Below are 24,654 nucleotides of genomic sequence, written 5' to 3' on the forward strand. Positions count from 1 at the left end.
TGAGAATGGAAAATAAACAATTTATTGATCTCACAAAGCATATTATATCACATTGAATGGTGATTCTGATCGAAGTACAAACAAACCATGGTTTCCTTTCTTATTTTGCCATTGTTTCAGGATGTTATCAATACGTTGCATATGCAGTCATTTGTTATTTTACTGGCTTCACAGAGAAAAAGCGTCATATGTGGTCACTTATGCAGTTATTGTTTTAGGACAGTTTTTGAAAAAAAAAATTGTGAAATAGATTTCTTATTTCTCACATATTTTTATTCTTCAACAATGGGATTTTTTCATGCTGACTTGAAATAACACTTTTGAATGAGCATCTGTGTTGGATAGGGGTGGCAATCGTGTCGGGTTGGCGGGTCAGCATACCTCAACCCGAACCCGACCCGTTTATTAACGGGTCGGCTGTGGCAAACACGAACCCGGCCCATTTAATAAACGGGTAACCCGACACGACCCGCCAACCCATTTAATAAATGGGTTGGGTCGGGTAAACGGGTTCTCAGGTTCGCGGGTTAGGTTGGCGGGTCGGGTTGACGGGTTGGCAGACGGGTTGGCGGGTTGACCCGCCCGCCTAACCCGTTTATTAAACGGGTTGGCAGGTTGGCATACCCCCAACCCGAACCCGACCCGTTTAATAAACGGGTTAGGCGGGTCGACCCGTTTATTAAACGGGTTGGCTTAAGCCCAACCCGAACCCGCCTAAGAGGCGGGTTGGCGGGTCGTGTCAGGTTTTGCCACCCCTAGTGTTGGATACATTTTGAAAGTCTTTTTTTTGAAGAAAAACATTTTGAAGTCATAGGAAATTTGAAAATATGTTTTTTATTAAGTATAATGATAGTTGTGCATTTACCTAATTCAGAATGATAGTGCTTTCCCTGGGTTACTGTGTTACATGGACACTTCACCTAGGCTGAAGTCTCGGTGTCAGACACTTCACCTAGGCTGAAGTCTCGGTGTTGGACACTTCCTGACACCAACACTCCTGGACACGACACTGACATGCCATTTTTAAAATTAGTAGTGTCCAATATTTGGATATGCGTGACGAGTATCCGACACCTTAAAAGGTGTCTCGACATGCCATGTCTAGCCAGTATCATACCCATGTTCAGTGTTGGGTATCATATACACGAGTGTCCAACTTTGTGGACATGGAAGTGTTGAGTACTTAAGAGTTGAAAAATACTTGTGAAGTATCCATCACTCACCGAGAATCCACATTAGTATTGATGATTTGTTTTGACTTTTTGCACTCAAAAACTTATATGTTCATATTACATCATTGATATTTGTGTAAATCATCAAGGATGAGAATGCAAATGAGAAAGGAATGTGCATTTTATATTTTATGGTTGTGTTTGCATAATTCTTTAAATCTCTGTCTCATTATATATATATATATATATATATATATATATATATATATATATATATATATATATATATATATATATATATATATATATATATATATATATATATATATATATATATATAGCCCTGTCCAAGTGTCTAGTTTTTTAAGACCCGCCGTGTCCGACTCTTTCGTGACAGTGTCCAAATAACATAGCTGGGATATATTGAACAAGTAGTATGCAAATGCATGTCTGTTTTGGTCCACCTATATTTTCAGTCCCTGTTGTTGGTAACACTTGGTGATGAAACATTGATTTCCATTGAACTTCAGTTTAACCTTCTTTTCTCATGTATGTATGTATGTATGTATGTATGTATGTATGTATGCTCTAAACCATGGGAATTGATGAATGTGAATATATATCTTCAGATATAGAGTGTTCAATTAAATAATCCATATATAGTGGTAGCTAGTTTGGAATTCTGGACATGGGGGTTACTTACAAAACTATGTAGATTCATTTTTCATTAAATAGTTTCCAGAATTCTGTTATTTTGTTCTTTAAATTCATACCTCATCTTCTTTTGCAGAAATGGATTTCAGAAACTGGAAAAGATCAAAGATGCAAATAGACAGAGCAGACAATTAGAAGAACTTACTGGAAAGATGCGTGAGTGTAAAAGGTATGCTGCCTTCATCATTTTGGCTTCACATTGGATGTAGATGACCTGTTAATGACTTATATAATTTATACAGATATAGTATTATTTGATGCTTTAAGTAATTTCTAGGTAAAAAATCTTGGAACTATGTTTTAGCTAGCATTGTATTTGTTTCTGATGTCCAGTTTATGTGTTCAATTACAAAAAAGGCATATCTACCTTTTCCACATAAATGTACATGTATCTGCTTTGTGTAAATATAGTATGAAACACAATTTGGTTGCTTTTCAATGCATGCCTTTCACGTCTATCAATGCTTCTATTTCTTCCTGGTTTATTTCATCATTAGTATTTTATTTTTTTGTTTTTTCATATTGCTAGAAGGTTGAGATTGTTATGGAAGTTTTTAGATGCACTGCTAAATGTTGTGACTGGTTCCAGGATTATTAAGGAGTTTGATCAACAAATTAAGGAAGAGGAAGATCGATATGATTTTGAAATGAACAAGATGCTAAGTGAGAAAAAGCAATCAATGGTGATAATCTACTTCTTAAGAAGTTTATTATGGTTTATATGCTACAAATCTCTAAGCATAATGCACTAGTTGCAAACTGGGTTTTTTAACTTTCCAATGTCAATCTGATTTTTCTGTGCACTGTTTTGCAGATTAAAGAATTAAATTCCTATGTTGCTCTGCGCAAGAAGTATGTGATATGCTGCCTTTCCATACATTTATGAAGCATCTGGTTTTTCACATTGTGATTTCCTTTTTATCCTTTTTAGTGAAATATATCTGAATATTTAACTTGATCCTAACAACTATTGCAGATAGATTGGATTATGAAATGAAGGTCCTTCTCTTTAGTTAGGCATGAAAATAACTAAAATTAGCAGATTGCTAGAAATTCACGAGTTTCATGAACACATGGAAGTACTTAGGCCTGGTTAGCAGAGACAAATGGTTCACTCGGTCTTTTTCCTAGTGATTTTAATTAGATAAGTCACTCTTAATGCCAACCGGAATTGCCTTATTAATGTGAAGGAATCGGTTGTGTTATGCAAACCACAACAAAAAACGAGGCAAACCACAAGATAGAGAAGAAAGAAATCAAGAGAAGACACGAGATTTATGTGGTTTGGCACTCTGGCCTATATCCACGGGCGAGAGGAGCAAAAATCCACTAGCAAGATGCGAGATATAAAGCTCTCAAAACCCTAATCCCCAATACACCCGAAACTCTAATACCCAACTCTGAAAGGAGGCAGCTATATATATGATGAAGGACATAAAACCCTATTGGTACAATAGGGAAAAATAAAAAACTAGACAGGTCCATACCGTGGGGGCTCCGCCCTTGGACCCCAGAAGAGGTTTGTGGTGGGCTCCGGTCTCGGGTCTAACGACCCAATCACTCCACTACCACCACAAACCTCATTGAAAATTTCCATTGTACGGTCACCAACATATTTTTGGATCGGGTCATGGATTGGAGTGGGCCCAATATTCAAGATACTCACAATATGTTATTATTCAAAATAATTGATCAGGTTATGAGTTATCTATTTGCAAAGATAACAGTGAGCTTTTTTCCATAACCATAACACAATGATAACCATTTCCTGACAGCAAATACATAGATATATACATGAAATTAATATTGATGACAAGAATGAATTAAAGAAAACATGTAGGCAAATGAGTGGGCAAGGTTGATTTAAGTCAATCTGGCTCGTTTCATATTTGATAGAAGAGAGACATCTTTTAACAAAGGTAAAATGATTTATGAAACTTGTAGAATAAAAACTAATAGAATACTTAGAAACGAGAGAGAGAGAGAGAGAGAGAGAGAGAGAGAGAGAGAGAGAGAGAGAGAGAGAGAGAGAGAGAGAGAGAGAGACGTCAAAAATTTTAATTAGGTCTAATCTCCTCTAGTTTAAATAGAGATTAGCCAAAAGAGTAAATTTACATTTGGGTCCCTCATTATTTAGAAAATACCAAAACAACCTTAAGAATAAATAAACTTTAAAGTGGTCGACTTATCTTAACACTCCTCCTCAAGCTGGAGCATAGATATCAATCATGCTCAGCTTGCCGCAACATTTTGAGAAACTCAACCTGGCAAGAGGCTTTGTAAAAATCTATGCAACTTGATCCTCAGGGATTATATGCTTGGTAGAGATATGTCAAGCTTGAACCATATCTCTTATGTAGTGGCAACCAACTTCAATATGTTTTGCCGTCTCATGAAATACCGAATTATTGGCTATATATGTAGCTGCCTTGTTATCACACATCATCACCATAGGAGATGAAACCTTCACTTGAAGATCAATCAGCACAGTTTGAACCCACATCAATTCAGCTGGCGTTTGGGCCATAGTCCTATATTCTGATTCGACACTCAACGTAGCAACCACGGTTTGCTTCTTGCTTCTCCAAGAAATTAAGTTACCTCCCACAAATACATAGAATCCTGTGGTAGATTTTCTATCCTCTACAAACCTAGCATAATCAACATCAGAGTAAGCAACTACCTCTAGGGTACCCTCTTTCTTGAATAATAACCCTTTTCTAGGAGAAGATTTTAAGTACCTGAGTATCATCATTGTAGCATTCCAGTGTACCTCAGTCGATTTGTCCATGAATTGGCTAACCTTGCTTACAGCTAGAGCAATATCAGGTTTAGACACTGTCACATATAGTAACTTCCCTACCAATGAGTGATAGCTCCTGCTATCAATAGGTTTTGACCCTTCATCCAATAAATGAATTTTGTGATCCATGGGAATATTTGCTGGTTTAGCTCCCAACATTCATGTCTCTTTTAATAAATCAAGAACATACTTCCGTTGAGACAAAACCACGCCCTCACTGCTCCTGGCCACTTCAATGCCCAGAAAGTATCTAAGGGGACCAAGGTCTTTTGCAACAAAATGTTTTCGAAGATGAGCTTTCATAGCTGCAATATCTTTCACGTTATCTCTTATAGGGATGATGTCATCCACATATACCACCATAACTACTAGGCCTGAGTTAGTTTTCTTAATAAATAATGTGTGGTCTGACGCTGACCTATTAAAACCAAACTTTGACATCACATCAAACAAATTTTGAAACCATGCACGAGGACTTTGCTTTAGACCATATATCACCTTTCTTAATCTGCACACCTTCTGACACTCCCCCTCAACCTCGAATGCAGGAGGTTGTTGCATGTAAACTGTCTCAAACAGATCTCCATATAGAAATGCATTTTTCACATCTAGTTGACACAAACTCCATCCACCGTGAACAACTACAGAGAGAACAAGACAGATGGTGCCCATCCGTGCGACGAGAGAAAATGTCTCAAAGAAATCAACACCATATGTTTGAGTATAACCTTTTGCTACTAACCTGGCCTTGTATCTTTCAATGAAACCATCTGAGTTGTACTTAATGATGTATACCCATTTACATCTATTAAGATAAGTCGACCTTTTGTCGTTTTATACTGAAGTCTGTTTTTGGTATTTTCTAAATAATGAGGGACTCATATGTAGATTTATTCTTTTGGCTAATCTCTATTTAAACTAGTGGAGATTAGACCTAATGACATGAAAAAGACGTCTTTTCTTCTCTCTCTCGTTTTCTCTCTCTCTGTCTTTTCACATGGTATCAGAGCCATCGGCCTTGGGAGCGTGATTTCAGAGTCTGCACCAAAGCTTGCTTGAAGTGTACCAGATCGCGTGAAGAGTATCTGATCTAAGAGCTGTGGATCTGGGGAGCACGATCTCGAGTTCTGCGCTAAAGTTCAAGTGAAGGGTATTTGATCACGTAAAAAGGATCAGATAAAAAGGTGTGGCCTATTTTTTTTTAACGAGTGGTACAAATCTCATAACAGATCTGAGGTCTGACAAGAGTCATGACTCAGATCTGTAATCAGATCTAAAAGTTGCATGGATCTATGGGTCTCTGTCGACCAAACCGAGTGGATACAGGTATGGGTATTGTGTTGAAGTGAAGTCGGCGACGGTGATTTTTTTTTCAATCGTGGAGATTAAATGCAGTCCATTGTCGTGAAGTTTTTTTTTACCGTATGCTCCCGGTAGTTCAGTTCTGATCCCAAATCTGAAAGCAGTGAAGATAATTTTTTTTTCAGTCATGGACATGCATATTTTTGGTTTGGATCGTTCAAATCTGGTTCTCGTGAAGAAATATGTATATTAAATAGTCGTGGATTTGCAATTTTTTCCAGAGATCTGATCACAAATCTGAGTGTGGTGAAGATAAATTTTTTTGGTCGTGGACCTGCATACTTCTTTTTTTGGTTGCTCATATCTGCATGTCGTGAAGAACATTTTATATTAAATAGTCGTGGATTTTTTTTATTAGTTCATTTGTTCTTTGTTCTGGTTGGTTTAGATCTGATCACAGATCTAATGTCGTGGTGAAGATTCATCATCATAGTGGATCTGCATAGTGTGGAGCTGATCTCTATCAGATTTAAGTGGAAGTTTATTGGAGCAACACTAGTAGTGGTGACTGTTGAGGGAATGTTGTTCATTATGGGTGAAGTTCCAAAATCTGATTTCAAGAATGAGGCTACTGGGGAATATAAAGCCTTTGCAAATCCTTTCTTCTATGGTTCTTCTGTCAAATTGAATGAAACAAACTATGCAAGGTGGTCCAGAACTTTTATGATGTCGGTGTCTGGACATCGTAGAAAACATATACTGTTGGAATCTGAACCAAATGATAAGACAGGAAAATACACTACTTGGGAAGAAGATAATGACATTGTAATGTCATGGATCATGAATAGCATTGAACCTCATATTGCAGATGGCCTAATTTACTACAATTCGGTTGAATAGATGTGGGTCAATCTTCGAGATACGTACTCTCAAGAGACTAATGTGAGTCGTATCCTCCAAGTTGAACAAGAAATATATAATTTGCAGCAAGGTGATCAATCCTTGCCCAATTATTATGCCTCTGTTAAGGCTGCCTTTGAAAGATTGAATGCTCATAGACCTCTGTGTTGCTCAAAACAAAAGGATCATCAAGAACAGACTATGGTTGCTAGGTTCCTCACAGGCCCATCGTCAGAGTTCTCAGTTGCAAAAGTCCAAATGTTGATCGGATCTGAGGTCCCTACTCTTGCTGATGCATACAATCGATTGAGTAGACTTGCCATCTCTCTTCCACAATCTTAACCTGCATCTCAGTTATCTGCTTTAGCTGTACCATCTAGTCATGGACGAGGAAATACTATGAATGTTAGAGGCAGATGTCATGGAAGAGGTATGAGAGGTAGAGGTAAACTCTAATGTACCTACTGTGAAAAATCAGGACATTTAGAAGATCATTGCTGGGACAAACATGGACGGCCTGCATTTTCTCCATTGAAGCCAAATGTTCCAAAAGCTAATGCTACAAAACTAGAGGTGGAGCATGAAACCAATTCTCCTAGTGAATCTATCACTCTTAGCCATGCAGAATACGAGGAGCTGGTCTCTCATCGTCCTTCAAGTTCCTCATCTCCTGTAGCTGGTGTGGCCTACTCTACTGGAGACCATCTTTCTCCCCATGATAGTAAGTGGATTATTGACTCTGGTGCATCTAGACATCTATGTGGAAACTCTCAAAACTTTTCAGATCTAAAGGCTATTACAACACATCGGGGTGTATCATTAGCTGATGGGAGTTCCTCCCCGGTTATTGGTCAGGGAAATGTTTCTATATCCTCTTCCTTGCAATTAAAAAATATCCTTCATGCTCCTTCATTTCTTTAGAGTTTACTCTCAGTGAGTTGTCTTACAAAAGAGCTAAATTGTAGAGTGATATTTGATCCTCTAAGTTGTCATTTTCAGGATTTGTTGACGGGGAAGATTGGTGGAGGCTATGAAGACAATGGAGTCTACTATCTACATTACCTAGTGGGAAACATTTATGCTGTAGTCGATTCTTCCTCGAGTCCTGTTCAGTGCCATCATCGTCTCGGACATCCTTTATTGTCGAAGCTTTGTCGTGTCATTCCTTAAATTCCGTCTACTACATCATTCCAGTGTGAAGTGTGTTAGTTGGGCAAGCATCATCAGAGTTTGTTTCCTTCTAGTCAGAGTCAGTCCAGTCATACTTCTTCATGCGGATGTATGGGGTCCTAGTAAGATTCCTACTAGGACCCAATGTCGTTATTATCTTGTCATTGTCGATGAACTAATATGAGAATTTCATTGGGGCGTTCCCTACTGAGCGACGCACTGTACTCTATAGTCCCGGAGGCAGTGATAAATGGGCAAGGGTTGCTAGGCCGGCGCCCGGGTGTGGTGTCAAATAGGCAAGGGTTCCCTCACTTTGTTGGACGGGTGGGGGTAAAGAAGTTAGTCCAAGACCATAAAATTAGGTTAGCCACTTGGAACATAGGGTCTTTAACTGGTAAGTTGGTAGAGTTAGTAGATGTTATGTGTAGGAGAAAGATTGATATTTTATGTCTTACAAGAAACCAAATGGGTAAGTGAGAAAGCAAAAGTGATAGAACCTTGGGGATATAAGATTTGGTATACAAGAATAAATAGGAATAGGAATGGAGTAGGGATTGTTATGAGTCGTGAGTTTATAGATAATGTAGTTGAGGTCCGTAGGAAGGGTGATAGGATTTTACTTATTAATCTAGTATTAGGTACAAATATTATTAATATTATTAGTGTTTATGCACCTCAAGTAGGTTTAGATGATTTTATTAAGCATCAATTTTGGGAAGATTTAGATGGAGTAGTACAAGGGATATCTTATGGAGAAAAGCTTTTCATCGATGGTGACCTTAATGGACATGTAAGCATTAGTAGGGATGGATTTAAGAGTATACATGGAGGCTATGGTATAGGAGAAAAAAACGAAAGTGAAGAAAGGATTTTAGATTTTGGTTTGTCGTATGATATGATCTTAGCAAACACTTGGTTTAGGAAGAGGGAGTCTCACCTAGTAACATTTAAAAGTGGGGTTAATACGAGTCAGGTAGATTTTTTCCTACTTAGAAAGAGAGATAGGGGTTGTTGCATCGATTGTAAGGTTATACCGGGAGATAGTGTAGCTACACAACACAGAGTCTTAATTTTAGATCTTAGAATTAGACAATGCCGCAAAAGGGATAGACATAGGATAGATCCTAGAATTAAGTGGTGGGCACTCAAAAGGAGCTAAACAAGGAATGTTTATAGAGCAGGTAGTTAAGGAAGCTGATTGGTGTCTCGAGGATGATTCAAAATCAATGTGGAATAAGATAGCGGGTGGCATGAGAAAGGTGGCTAAGGAGGTATTGGGTGAGTCTAAAGGCGGTGCATTGTTAGGTAAGGATACATCATGGTGGAACGAGGATGTCAAATTAGCTATTAAGGTTAAAAGAGTGTTATAGAAATCTAAGAGTCGTGATAATGAGAATTTGGAGAAGTATATGATAGCAAAGAAGGAAGCTAAAAAAGTAGTTCAAAACGCGAGAGATAAGGTATATAAGGAGGTTTATCACAAATTGGATACCAAAGAGGGCGAGAAGGATATTTATAGGCTTGCAAAGATGAGAGATAGGAAATCGAGGGATCTGAGTATGGTTAGATGTGTCAAAGATGAAACACAAAGGGTTTTAGTCAAAGATGAGGAGATTAAGGAAAGATAGAAAGATTATTTTGATAAGCTATTTAATGGAAGTCATGCTCAGGATCTTGGAGACTTCTCCATTCCTTTTCATGAGATGAATCGTGACTTCATGCGCAAGATTCAAAAGAAAGAAATTGCAGAGGCTTTGAAGAAAATGAAATCAAGAAGGGCAGTTGGCTCATATGGTATACCTATCGAGGCTTAGAAATGCTTGGGAGAGAAAGGTTTAGAATGGTTGACAAATCTTTTTAATAAGATTTGGCGAACAAATAAGATGCCTAATGATTGGAGGAAGAGTACTTTGGTGCCTCTATATAAGAATAAGGGTGATATACAAGATTGCACAAACTATCGTGGTATAAAACTCATGAGTCATACTATGAAACTTTGTGAGAGGGTGATTGAGTCTAGGTTGAGGAAGGTTGTCATGATATCGAAGAATCAATTTGGTTTTATGCCTGGAAGATCAACTATGGAAGCTATACATCTTCTTAGACAACTTATTGAGAGATATAGAGAGAGGAACAAAGATTTGCATATGGTTTTTATTGATTTGGAAAAGGCATACGATAGAGTACCTAGGGACGTTCTCTGGTGGACAATGATGAAAAAAGGTGTTTCTCTCAAGTACATTAGTATAATTAAAGATATGTATGAATGAATAGTAACCTATGTCCGCACTTGTGGAGGGGTGACAACCAATTTTCCTATAACGGTTGGGTTACATCAAGGATCTGCTTTAAGCCCTTTCCTATTTGCTATAGTGATGGATGAGCTTACGAGATCAATTCAAGAAAATATGCCGTGGTGTATGTTGTTTGCTGATGATATTGTTTTGATTAATGAGTCTAGAGTTGGGGTTAATGCTAAGTTAGAATTATGGAGACAGACATTGGAAGCAAGAGGTTTTAAGTTGAGTAAGAGTAAGACAGAATATATGGAATGTCGGTTTAGTAAGCAACGAAGTAGTGATGGGAGTGTAGTGAAGCTTGGTGAGCAAGAAATATCGGTGGATGATTGTTTCAAATATTTGGGATCTATCATTCAAAAGTATGGAGAAATTGATGGAGATGTAAATCATAGGATAAAGGTTGGGTGGATGAAATGGAAAAGTGCAACTAGAGTGTTGTGCGATCGTAGAATGTCATTGCGGTTGAAGGAAAAGTTTTATAGGTCGACTATTAGGCCCGCTTTACTATATGGTACAGAATGTTGGGCTGCCAAGAGACATCATATTCAAAAAATGAGTGTAGCTGAGATGCGTATGCTTAGATGGATGTGTGGAAATACAATAAAAGATAAGATTCGGAACGAGGAGATACGTAAGAAGGTAGGCGTTGCACCCATTGAAAATAAGATGAGAGAGAATCGTTTACGGTGGTTTGGACATATTTGGCGAAGGCCTAATGACGCTCTAGTTAGAAGGATGGAGAAATGGAAAAATATATTAGTTAAAAGAGGTCGGGGTAGGCCTAGGAAGTCTTGGATGGAGATGATAGGAATGGATATGAATGCTTTGAACCTCACCGAGGACATGGCATTGGATAGAAATGATTGGAGAATGATTCATGTGGAAGACCCAGAATGATTTTCTTTTTTGGTTCATATCGCCGACCCCAATTGTTTTGGGATAAGGGCGTAGTTGTTGTTGTTGTTGTCTTGTGTGTTCTTAATAAAAGAAAGATCTGAAGTTCCTAGTATTCTCCAATCATTAGTTATTGAAATAAAAACTCAGTTTGAATCTGTTGTTAAGATTATCCGCACTGATAATGCCCTTGAGTTTAAAACCAAAGCAATGCTGCAATTTTATCGAGACCATGACATTAAATCTCAAACCACTTGTGCCTATACTTCTCAACAAAATGGGGTGGCTGAGCGAAAACGCAGGCATCTCCTTGATGTAGCCCGCACCCTTATGATTCAATCCAATGTTCTTGCTTCATATTGGGGTGATGCGGTTACCACAACTTGCTATTTGATCAGCCACATGCCTTCATCATCCGTGGAAGACCAAATTCTTTTGTAAATCCTGTATCCTAATGTACCTCTCTTTTCTCTTTCGCCCAAGTTATTTGGGTGCATTTGTTTTGTGCACAGACTCGGACCTGACCGTGATAAATTAGCAACTCAAGTCACTAAGTGTATGTTTATAGGCTATCCAAAAAATCAAAAGGGGTATCGATGTTGTGATCCGATTTCCCGTCAGGAGTATGTCAGTGCGGATGTATCCTTCTTGGAGTCTCTTTCATATTATTCAAGTACTGGTGCTAGGATGCAAGCTGATCAAGATGACTCCTTTTCTCTTCATGTTCCTCCTTTTCCCTTGGAATCGGTGCCCCCATTACCGAATCCAACTCCACCTACCTTACGGTTTGACAATCCTCCATTGGTGTATGTGCGTCGAGCTCCACCTCCTCCAGTGTCTCTATCTTCTTCTTCTCCTGAGCTAAGTGCTCCTGATAACAATGACATTCATGTTGATGATAACAGGCCAATCGCTCTGCGAAAAGGGATGCGACAATGCACCTTATATTCTATATCTCAGTTTGTGTCAGATGCCAGAATTGGTAATCAGATGAATGCATTTATTTCAGCCTTATCTGCTGAAACTATTCCTCTGCGTTATCAAACGGCAGTACTCGATAGCAGGTGGAAGCAGGCTATGCAAGATGAAATGGATGCTTTACTGTCTCAACAGACATGGGACCTTGTTGATCACCCTGTGGATGCGGACATTGTTGGATGCAAATGGGTGTACATCATTAAGTACAACTCAGATGGTTTCATTGAAAGATACATGGCCAGGTTAATAGCAAAAGGTTATACTTAGACATATGGTGTTGATTTCTTTGAGACATTTTCTCTTGTCGCACGGATGAGCACCATCTGTCTTGTTCTCTCTGTAGTTGTTCACCGTGGATGGAGTTTGTGTCAACTAGATGTGAAAAATGCATTTCTATATGGGGATCTGTCTGAGACAGTTTACATGCAACAACCTTTTGCGTTCGAGGTTGAGGGGGAGTGTCAGAAGGTGTGCAGATTAAGAAAGGTGATATATGGTCTAAAGCAAAGTCCTCGTGCATGGTTTCAAAATTTGTTTGATGTGATGTCAAAGTTTGGTTTTAATAGGTCAGCGTCAGACCACACATTATTTATTAAGAAAACTAACTCAAGGCCTAGTAGTTATGGTGGTATATGTGGATGACATCATCCCTATAAGAGATAACGTGAAAGATATTGCAGCTATGAAAGCTCATCTTCAAAAACATTTTGTTGCAAAAGACCTTGGTCCCCTTAGATACTTTCTGGGCATTGAAGTGGCCAGGAGCAGTGAGGGCGTGGTTTTGTCTCAAAGGAAGTATGTTCTTGATTTATTAAAAGAGACAGGAATGTTGGGAGCTAAACCAACAAATATTCCCATGGATCACAAAATTCATTTATTGGATGAAGGGTCAAAACCTATTGATAGCAGGAGCTATTGCTCATTGGTAGGGAAGTTACTATATGTGACAGTGACTAAACCTGATATTGCTCTAGCTGTAAGCAAGGTTAGCCAATTCATGGACAAATCGACTGAGGTACACTGGAATGCTACAATGATGATACTCAGGTACTTAAAATCTTCTCCTAGAAAAGGGTTATTATTCAAGAAAGAGGGTACCCTGGAGGTAGTTGCTTACTCTGATGCTGATTATGTTGGGTCTGTAGAGGATAGGAAATCTACCACAAGATTCTATGTATTTGTGGGAGGTAACTTAATTTCTTGGAGAAGCAAGAAGCAAACCGTGGTTGCTAGGTCGAGTGTCGAATCAGAGTATAGGGCTATGACCCAAACGACAGCTGAATTGATGTGGGTTTGAACTGTGCTGACTGTTCTTCAAGTGAAGGTTTCATCTTCTTTGGTGATGATGTGTGATAACAAGGCAGCTACATATATAGCCAATAATTCGATATTTCATGAGACGACAAAACATATTGAAGTTGACTGCCACTACATAAGAGATATGGTTCAAGCTTGACATATCTCTACCAAGCATATAATCTCTCAGGATCAAGTTGCATATATTTTTACAAAGCCTCTTGCCAGGTCCAGTTTCTCAAAATGTTGCGGCAAGCTGAGCATGATTGATATCTATGCTTCAGCTTGAGGAGGAGTGTTAAGATAAGTCGACCTCTTGTTGTTTTATACTTAAGTCTGTTTTTGGTATTTTCTAAATACTGAGGGACTCATATGTAAATTTTTTCTTTTGGCTAATCTCTATTTAAACTAGTGGAGATTAGACCTAATGACATGAAGAAGAGGTCTTTCCCTCTCTCTCTCTCTCGTTTTCTCTCTCTCTCTTTCTCTCTTTTCACAACATCCAACAATGTCCGCATGCAGTGGGGGATCAACAAGGTCCCATGTCTGTTGAGACAGTAAAGCATCCATTTCATCTTACATAGCATGCTTCCACCTACTATCGAGTACTGCCGTTTGATAACTCAGAGGAATAGTTTCAACAGATAAGGCTAAAATAAATGCTTTCATCTGATTACCAATTTTGGCATCTGACACAAACTGAGACAAGATATAAGGTACATTGTCGTGTCCTCTTTCGTAGAGCGATTGGTCTATTATCATCAACATGAATGTCATTGCTATCAGGAGCACTTACCTTAAGAGAAGAAGAAGATGGAGACACTGGAGGAGGTGGAGCTCTACGCATATACACTAATGGAGGATTGTGAAACTGTGAGGTAGGTGGAGTTGGATTCGGTAATGGGGGCACCGATTCCAAAGGAAAAGGAGGAGCATGAAGAGAAAATGAGTCATCTTGATCAGCTTGCATCCTAGCACCAATACTTGAATAATATGAAAGAGACTCCAAGAAGGATACATCCGCACCAACATACTCCTGACGGGAAATCAGATCATAACATCGATACCCCTTTTGATTTTTTGGATAGCCTATAAACATACACTTAGTGGCTTGAGTTGCTAATTTATCACGGTCGGGTCCGAGTCTGTGCACAAAACAAATGCACCCAAATACCTTGGGCGAAAGAGAGAAGAGAGGTACATTAGGATACAGGATTTACAAAGGAATTTGGTATTCCACGAATGATGAAGGCATGTGGTTGATCAAATAGCAAGCTCTGGTAACCGCATCACCCCAATATGAAGCAGGAACATTGGATTGAATCATAAGGGTGCGGGCTACATCAAGGAGGTGCCTGTGTTTTCACTTAGCCACCCCATTTTGTTGGGAAGTATAGGCACAAGTGGTTTGAGGTTGAATGCCATGGTCTCGATAAAATTGCAACAGTGCTTTGGTTTTAAACTCAAGGGCATTATCAGTGCGGATAATCTTGACAACAGATTCAAACTAGGTTTTTATTTCAATAACTAATGATTTGAGGATACTAGGAACTTCAGATCTTTCTTTTATTAAGAACACCCAAGATAACTTAGAAAAATCATCGACAATAACAAGATAATAACGACATTGGGTCCTGGTAGGAATTTTACTAGGACCCCATATATTCGCATGAAGAAGTTCAAAGACCTTATGACTGGATTGACTCTGACTAGAAGGAAATGAACTCCTATGATGCTTGCCCAAGTGACATGCTTCACACTAGAATGATGTAGTAGACGGAATTTGAGGAATGACACGATGAAGCTTCGACAATGAAGGATGCCCGAGACGACGATGCCACTGAACAGGGCTCGATGAATAATCGACTGCAGCATAAATATTTTCCACAGGGTGATGTAGATAGTAGACTCCATGTTCTTCATAGCCTCCACCAATCTTCTTACCCGTCAGCAAATCCTGAAAATGACAACACACAAGATCAAATATCACTCTACAATTTAGCTCTTTCGTAAGGTAAATAACTGAGAGTAAACTTTGAGGAAATGAAGGACATTGTTCAAATGCAAGAAAGAGGATATAAAAACATTTCCCTGACCAATAACCGGGGAGGAACTCCCATCAACTAATGAGACTCCCCAATGTGCAGTAATAGCCTTTAGATCTGAATTTTTTTGAGAGTTTCCACATAGATGTCTAGATGCACCAGAGTCAATAATCTACTTACTATCATGGGGAGAAAGATGGTCTCCTATTGAGTAAGCCACACCAGCTACATGAGAAGAGGAACTTGAAGGACGATGAGCGACTAGTTTATCATATTCTGCACGACTAAGAGTGATACAACCACTCGAAGAATTGGTTTCATTCGCTACCTCTAATTTTGTAACATTAGCTTTTGGAACATTAGGCTTCAATGGAGAAAAGGCAGGCCGTCCATGTTTATCCCAGCAACGATCTTCTAAATGTCCTGATTTTTCGCAAAAGGTACATTGGAATTTACCTCTACCTCCCATACCTCTTTCACGACCTCGTCCTTTAACATTCAAAGTATTTCCTCGTCCATAACTAGATGGAACAACTTAAGCAGATGACTGAGATGCAGGTTGAGATTGTGGAAGAGAGATGACAAGTCTACTCAAACGATTGTATGCATCAGCAAGGGTAGGAACATCAGACCCGTTCAACATTTGGACTTTAGCAACTGAGAACTCTGAAGATAGGCTTGTGAGGAACTGAGCAACCATAGTTTGTTCTTGATGATCTTTTTGTTTTGAACAACACAGTGGCCTATGAGCATTAAGTCTTTCAAAAGCAACTTTAACGGAGGTATAATAATGGGCCAAGGTCTGATCACCCTGCTGCAAATTATATATTTCATGTTCAACTTGGAGAATACGACTCACATTAGTCTCTTGAGAGTACGTATCTCGAAGATTGTCCCACATCTGTTTAGCTGTATTATAATAAATTAGACCATCTGCAATATGAGGTTCGATGCTATTCATGATCCATGACATAACAATGTCATTATCTTCTTCCCAAGTAATGTATTTTTCCGCTTTATCATTTGGTTCAGTTTTCAGCAAAATATGTTTTCTACGATGTCCAGACACCAACATCATAAAAGTTCTGGACCACCTTGCATAGTTTGTTTCATTTAATTTTACATAAGAACTATAAAAGAAAGGATTTGCGAAGGCTTTATATTCCCCAATAGTCTCATTCTTGTAATCAGATTTTGGAACTTCACCCATAATGAATAACACTAACTCAGGAGTCACAACCAATATTGCTGCTGCAATAAACGTCCACGTGTAAAAAAAAAATCGTCACAGTTTGTAAATCTGGTAGACTACAAAAAAATCATTCAGATTTATTCTCCAATCAACTAAGAAATCGGACCTGAATGCTTCAAGAACTCACGATCTGCTCCACACTATGCAGATCCACTACGGTGATTAGTCTAACCACGACACCAGATCTGTGATCAGATCTGAACTAACCAGAACAAATGAACAGATCTGAAAGAAAAAAAATATGCAGATCCACGACTATTTAATAAATTTTTTTCACGACATCCAGGTCCATGACTGAACAAAAGATGCATTTAATCGATGATCTGATATGAACAAATAAAAAACAAACTGCTCCACACTATGCAGAACTCACGACGACACCAGATCTGTGATCAGATCTGAAATAACCAGAATAAATGATCAGATCTGAAAAAAAATATGCAGATCCACGACTATTTAATATTTCTTTTCACGACATCCAGGTCCACGACTGAACAATATATTTAATCTTCACCACACTCAGATCTGTGATCAGATCTGAACCAACCAGAGCATACGATCAGAAAAAAAATGCAGATCCACGACAATAGACTGCATTTAATCTTAAAAAAAAATGACTGTCAACCGTCACCCACTTCACGACTTCTGCACAACACCCATACCTGTATCCACCCGATCTGGTCGACAAAGACACATAGATCCACCGCGACTTTTAGATCTGATTAGAGATTAGAGATCTGAGTCATGACTCTTGTCAGACCTCAGATCTGTTATTAGATCTGTACCACTCGTTCTTCAAAAAAAATTAAATCGGACACACCTTTAGATCTGATCTCCTTCACGCAATCTAATATCCTTCACTCGAGCTTTGGCGCAAAACGCGAGATCACGCTCCCAAGGTCGACTGCTCTGATACCATGTAGAATAAAAACTAATATGGGTCCCTCATTATTTAGAAAATACCAAAACAGCCTTAAGAATAAGTAAACTTTAAAGTGGTCTACTTATCTTAACAAAACTTAAAAGGTTAAATTAAATAAATACTTTATTGGGGCAACCTGTTGATGCCACATTCCAGCCTTGTAGCTGAAATAAAATTGGGAAGTTATGTGAAGTGTTGGAAATGCTGCTTTTTAAGAATAGTTCAATACACATCTAGAATTACATGTTTCTATTGTACAACTCTGTACTTGTTTGATGTTTAGTGACAAATGTTCAAGAAGAACAAATGCCTATTGCCAAGAAATATGTTGAAAATTTCTGACATATATTGTTTGCTAGGACCAGGTATGAAATTCTGCTCTCCCGTGGAGGGTTAGGATTCAGTGATCCTCACTATAATTGGCCCAGCATCTCGTTCCTATTGGAGCTTCAAGATAGTTGCTTAATCAGTTGGTGGTTTGGACAGGCCATGATCTATTAACAAATTCATTTTCTTTAGTTTTGGGAATGGAAAATTTCTTCAGGTCAATGATTTAACAAAAACTTGAGTTGTAAAGCATCCTAGTTACAGGTTTAGTCCTCACAATTGGAACGAATATTGAGTTATTTATTGCCAAAATTGAGTCTTTAGAATGTTGCTCATAAATGCTTAAGGGCTTCCTATCATCCTTGATCTCATGCAGTGAATTTAATGGTTCTTTATCTGCACTTCCCTCAAGTAAAAGTTTTGCATGTTTTAGTGAAAACTACTGTGGGGCAGTAAATGTGTAAACTTAATTACTATACTTATGATTGGCAACCTTTGAACAACCTTCTCTTTACAAAATCATTGGTGACCAAAAGAAAAGTTGAATGTTTGTAAGTTTACCTGTATTGCTAGACCACAACAAAATATGAATCTTACCAAGTTTACTTGTATTGCCAGTCTGGTGTCCATGTAGGTAAAGCATTAGTCTCTTAGCTACATGACAACAGGGTTTATAGAGGGTCTCTTGTTGCTTCCATGCTTATATTAGAATCATTCATCTTATTATTTTCTCATTTGTATCTTTTCTTGCATCAATATGATCTTTTTAACCATTCATTCTAGAGCTACTGTTTCATGTTGTACTTGCAATCAATTAATAGATACTCAAGCTCCCTCGAGAACAAGCGAGTTGACTTATTTGATGGACCTGGAGGCACTGAAGGGCCTGCTGAGGAGAATGTGATGCTAGCTTCATGTAAGCATCTTTCCTTTCATTGTAGGCATCTTTTTATCTCATGAATTGAGCCTCTAAGAAATTTGTTATTAAAAGGGAATTCTTGAAAACAAGAAGCATTCTTAACACAATAGTGTCACTTGAAATGAAGTAGCTAAGTGTGCATTTAGGCACTATAATATAAGAAATTTATTTTTGACGGATGAGTATAATTTTAGTACAGATGCAAGAATATAACACACAATATATCTGTATGCTATAGATCAAGGCCCAGAGGACAAAATTAATTTGAGAGTTTCTAATATTTGTGATATGAATATATGCATGTGTTAGTACATATTGGATGATAAATTATGTAATGAACTGTTAAGGAATGTAATATGCATTTTACCAATGTGTGTATACTACCCCCATTAAGGTGTACATATGTTCATTGTAGAGGGGTATTTCTATAACATAACCTTTGGCAGTATAGTGTTTTGTCTTTTTGTGTAACCCTAAGGGGACATCCTTTTTTTTTATGTTGTAGCTTCTTATTCTTTTGAACCTAATGAAGCTTTTCTATCTTTTTCATTGAGCATCTCCTTCTTGCCTCTCTTGTGCATCTTGCTGAACATGGTATCAGAGCCATACAAGCAAGCAAGAGAGGAATTTCAGTGTGCTGGTGCAAGGGATATAGGAACTTCATCTGGGGTAGACATAGCTTCTGCTGATGTCATTTCTAAGGTGTCGACTTGTACGATCAGTACAGATTTTTGAGGTTTAGTTTGGGGATTCACGAGACTATGAATTTACAAGTTTTGTGAATAAAAAATCTTGGCAATCAGATACATATCTGAATTTTTATAATTTTTCCTGAAAAGAACAAAAAATATGATAAATGTAAGGACTGTAAGGCCTGCATGGATGCTGAAACTCACGCTAAGGAGACTGAGAGTGATAAAGTTTCTTATGGGACTCCGTCCTGAATTCGGCAATGTGAGAATTGCTAATAATTCACAGGACATTCCTCCCCCGTGTTACTCAAGCTCTTTCTAAGCTCATTGCGGAAGAGACCAAGGTGAAGACTCTTCAGTCATATTCTTCTGGTGATTCAGTTCCCATAATGGATTGGAAGAGGAGTTCATCATGGAGGAACTTAAGGGAGTTGTTTGGGCACTTCCTAATGGCAAGTCACCGGGCTTGGATGGGTTCCCCATTCAATTCTTTCGATTCAGTTGGGATTGTGTTAAAGATGACTTGCTTCACATGGTTCATGAGTTCCGTTCTAATGCTCAATTGCCGAGTATCCTGGGTAGATCGGTTCTCATTCTAATCCCCAAGGAATCTCATGCTGAAGACATTGGTAAATTTCGACTCATCTCCTTGGTGGGTTCGTGCTTCAAGATCATCACCAAATTATTGGCAACTGGACTTAATCCAGTCATCCATTCTATCGTGTCTCCATCCCAAAGTGCCTTCATTCCAGGGAGGCAATTGCATGAGGCATTCATGTTGGCACACGAAACACTGCACTCAATCAAGATATCGGGTAAGCCATCATTTATTTTAAAGATTGACCTTGAAAAAACTTTCTATTCTCTTGATTGAAATTCTTAATTGCTTGCTTGAAGAATATGGCCTTTGGTGAGAAATGGATTTTTTGGATTGAAGGGTTACTTCAACTCACTTCGATTGAGGTTTCCTTGAATGGTGAGAGAGGCAATCCCTTCAAGACAAGGAGGGGCCTTCGTCAAGGGGATCCGCTTACACCCTACTTATTTATTTTGGCCATGGAAGCACTCTCGGTCATGATTAATTTGGCTGTGGGGGCTGTTTTTTTTAGGGTTATCGGGTCTCTAGTAGCGTTAAAATCTCTCATCTATTGTTTTCGGAAGACATTTTGATATTTGGGGAGGCTTCGGAGGATAACATGTGGAATTTGTGGACTATCCTACAGTGATTTGGGGAAATTTCAGGGCTTCGTATGAATGGTGCCAAGAGTCACGTTCTTGTCCTCAATGACCTTACGGGGACCTTACAATCAAGGGCATCATATATTTTTTATTGCGGTATAGGCTCCTTACCGTTTAATTATTTGGGACTTCCTCTTTATTTGGGCATTTCTCGTGGGTTGCATTGGGGTAGGGTGGAGGATCGGATTCGGGCCAAGGTCCAATCTTGTGCAGCCCGAGTTCTATCAAAGGCAGGGCGGGTTCAATTGGTGAGACACAATATAGCTACTATGGTAAATCATTTTTCACAAATTTTTGCTTTGCCAAAAAAAGTAGAAAAGAGGCTGGTATCCATCTTCCAAAATTTTATTTGGAATGGGAATAGGGGTGAGGAGAGAAGGGTAAGATCCTTGGTGCGATGGGAAGTCATAGCTCAAAGTGTTGACTTGGGTGAACTTGGTTTGCACCATCTTAGCTGATTCAACAAGACATTTCTCGCCAAATGGATTTGGGTGATTTTCACCAAAGAGGGTACCTTGGCTACCATGTTCTCCGAAAATTATGACTTTGTTGGTTGGCCTTGGAACCGGTCAGAATCATATAAGTGGAATGGGGGATCCGGATTATGGAAGGGATGGGTGTTGGTTATCCAAGATTTCTCTTGTTTTTCCAAGAGCGTGGTGGAAAATGGTTCCACCACTCTTTTTTGGAATGATGTGTGGCTTCGGGACCTTCCTCTCAAAAGTATTTTTCCCGAACTCTATCAAATTGCTAGAAGAAAATATTGTTGGGTTAATGCATGCCGGTTGGAGACCTTGCAAGAGTGGGACATTGTGTTGAGATGGGATCTCGGGGAGGGTGCACTTCAACAATGGTCTCTCCTAATGGCTGATTTGGCAAGCATTTCCTTGGCACCTCCTTCAGACCGTTTGTCTTGGTCTTTGACTAGTGATGGAATCTTTTCCACTGCCTCGATGTATAGAGCTCTTTCTCTTCACTCTATGCAATGGCTGCCCATCAAAGCACTTTGGGGTGGGGGTATATCTTTGAGGGGCTCCTTGACGTGCTGGGTCATCATGAAAGAGATTATTAAAACTGAGTGCAGGCTTAAGAAATTGGGCATCCAGCTTTGTAGTAGGTGCTCTCTATGTCTCCATCAAGAGGAATCGAGCCAACACTTATTTTGGGAATGTGAGTACTTCAGATTTTTATTGCGGCAAGCTTGGGGGGGATCTTGGATGCAACTGGGACAACATCACCTTCCCAAGACAAACTATTGTTGCGTGTTACCTTCAGGCCAAGGGGAAGAAGTGGATCTTCTTATGGCGCGTTTGGGTTTTGAAGGCGTGATATCTGGTTTGGCAGGAGCACAATAATCGGATCTTCAGAAACAATTGCAGCGGCCCGGACCAGCTGCTCCACCTTTTACGTTGGGAGCTCACCAGCTGGGCTCACTGAAAATGGAAGGTTCGCCCCATTTCTTGGATTGGCAGAAATCACATTTTCTTCGAAAGCATCACGGATGCAGCAACACTTGGATCTCTGGGTGCTGCAGCATGGCATTAAAGCCCAACTGATCAGCCTGCTTGCAATTCGGCATCTTCCTCCATGGTGGGTGTTAGTGGATGCCGATTTTGGTCTAGCTGTCTGCGAAGGGTGATAATCGGAATGGGGGCATTCTTCTCACCTCGGTTTCTCTCGGTCTTCCTACTTCTTGTATACTTCATGAAATGTGTAATTTGGTTATGACATCTCTTCTGTAACAGTATGTGATATTTCATCACCTGCTATTGCACTGTACTGTTTAATTCTTTGAATGAAATTATCTTCTTTAAAAAAAAAGCAGTCAAGTAGTTATGGTGGGCCCAAGATTGGAACATCCAAGTATGTTATGAGTGGTGTGCAATGTCACTATCACAAGGAGATGGGGCACATGAATAAGTCATGTCCAACACTGAAGACGAAGAATTTGAAGATGGGTGGAAGTGTTGCTATGTCTGGTGGAGAGAAGAGTGTAGGGAATGATGATGAGAACATATCTGCAGTTGTCTCCTCCTCCTCTGATGTGCAAGCCTATGTGTCTTTCAGGTTCGATCAACTGTCGCAACAAGTCCAACACCTTCTTTCACTATCAGTCTCATCCAATTCAACTACTACTTTTGGTACTTTGGGTTGTGCTTATGCAGGTATCCCTAGTATTGGTTCTGGTTGGTTGATAGACTGGGGAGCATCATGTTATATGACCTTTAATGAATCTATAGGAACCAATTGTAGGTCATGTAGTGGTGTCTTTTGCACTGCTAATGGCTCTCTCATGAATATCTCTAAAGTTGGCTCAATTATTTTGATTCCAATCCTTCTAAAAAACTCAATATACATAGATATATTTTATGAAAAACAAGAGTGAATTATTTGACATTTTAAAGAAATTTTATGTATATGTTGGGATTCAATTTTAAGCTAAGGTGAAGACCCTTCACTTAGATTCAAGGGGAGAATATATGGGATATAACATGCATGAATTTTTAATAGAAAAAGGCATGGTGCATAAAAAATCGTATCCTTACACACAGAACAAAATGGAGTGACCAAAAGAAAAAATAGACATATCTTGGAGACCACTAGAGCTTTGTTGTTTAACAGTGGGATGCCCAAGAGTTATGGGCCGATGTTGTGAGAGCCATCCAAGGTTATTGCAAAGAATTCACCATATAAGAGGTTGTTTGGCAAAAAACCTAATTATGACTTGTTGAAAGTGTTTGATAGTACTTGTTTTGTATTTGTTTCTCTCCAATAGAGAGATAAGTTGTCTCCCAAGTCAGTCAAATGTTGTTTTATTGGATATCTTGAAGGGCAGAAAGGCTACCCATGTTTTGATCCTGTGGGCACTTTTCACATATAATATATAATTTATATATAATCTGTGTCTCAGTTATATAATCAGTGTTATATATATATATATATATATTCACATTGTTTCTGTTTATGTTCAATATTATGTAATTATATTACGCTGAAGTACACGCATACTTCATTCATGGTCACAATTATATGTTTGTTAGTGTTTATGTTTATGTTTATGTTCAATGTTATGTAATTATATTATGCTGAAGTACACTTATACTTTATTCATGGTCACAATCATATGTTTGTTACTTAAATTTAACAATTTATTGTGATATTTCTATTTTTTTCAACATTTTGTTCTTTTGGTCCCGCTTAGGCCGATTAATCCTGCCCAAGCCTTTTAGGGGCTTACTGCTTTTGACAACTAAGGTTAAGATTGTTATTGCAGGACATGAGAGTCATTGTGGAAAAGGTCTCTACTCTGTATTGTGGCAATCAAAGTGCTATTCATATTGTCAAAAATCCAGAATTTCATGAGAGAACCAAGCACATTGGGATATATTGTCATTTCACTCGGAGAGCCTATTTGGAGGGAATCATATCTTTGTCATACATTTGAACCGCTAGTCAGATAGTGGATTGCTTCACTAAGAATTTGGCCTTAAGGACTGATGCAGTCCGGAAGGATGCGATATTCTCACGATAAGGGGTACCCACGCCTGTGTATAACTGTTTAGTTATACACTGCCGGTCCCAAGCCCGGCTAAAGGAGGAGGGTTGCGGTAGGCCAGTGACAACCAGCATAAAAACTTAGTCATACCCTATGAATATGAACCAATATGAGAATTTCGTTGGGGCGTTCCCTACTGAGCGACGCACTGTACTCTATAGGCTCGGAGGCAG

The 24,654-nt window shown here is 38.9% G+C and overlaps 1 protein-coding gene across 2 annotated transcripts in view; it reads left to right on the forward strand.

The window, feature by feature from the left end:
• The window catches only part of LOC149829280 (putative plant SNARE 11), a 54,638-nt gene that overhangs the window by 15,074 nt on the left and 14,910 nt on the right, over nucleotides 1-24,654 (forward strand). For both annotated transcript variants that reach the window (XM_090017333.1, XM_090017334.1), the window contains exons 3-6: nucleotides 1,963-2,055; nucleotides 2,476-2,569; nucleotides 2,701-2,738; nucleotides 18,897-18,991. In XM_090017333.1, coding sequence (XP_089873459.1) covers nucleotides 1,963-2,055; nucleotides 2,476-2,569; nucleotides 2,701-2,738; nucleotides 18,897-18,991 — 320 coding nt within the window. The remainder of the gene's footprint in view (nucleotides 1-1,962; nucleotides 2,056-2,475; nucleotides 2,570-2,700; nucleotides 2,739-18,896; nucleotides 18,992-24,654) is intronic.

The sequence above is a fragment of the Nuphar pumila genome, chromosome 9 (assembly GCF_984573655.1).
Source record: "Nuphar pumila chromosome 9, dmNupPumi1.hap1.1, whole genome shotgun sequence".
In the NCBI taxonomy this organism is placed as follows: Eukaryota; Viridiplantae; Streptophyta; class Magnoliopsida; order Nymphaeales; family Nymphaeaceae; genus Nuphar; species Nuphar pumila.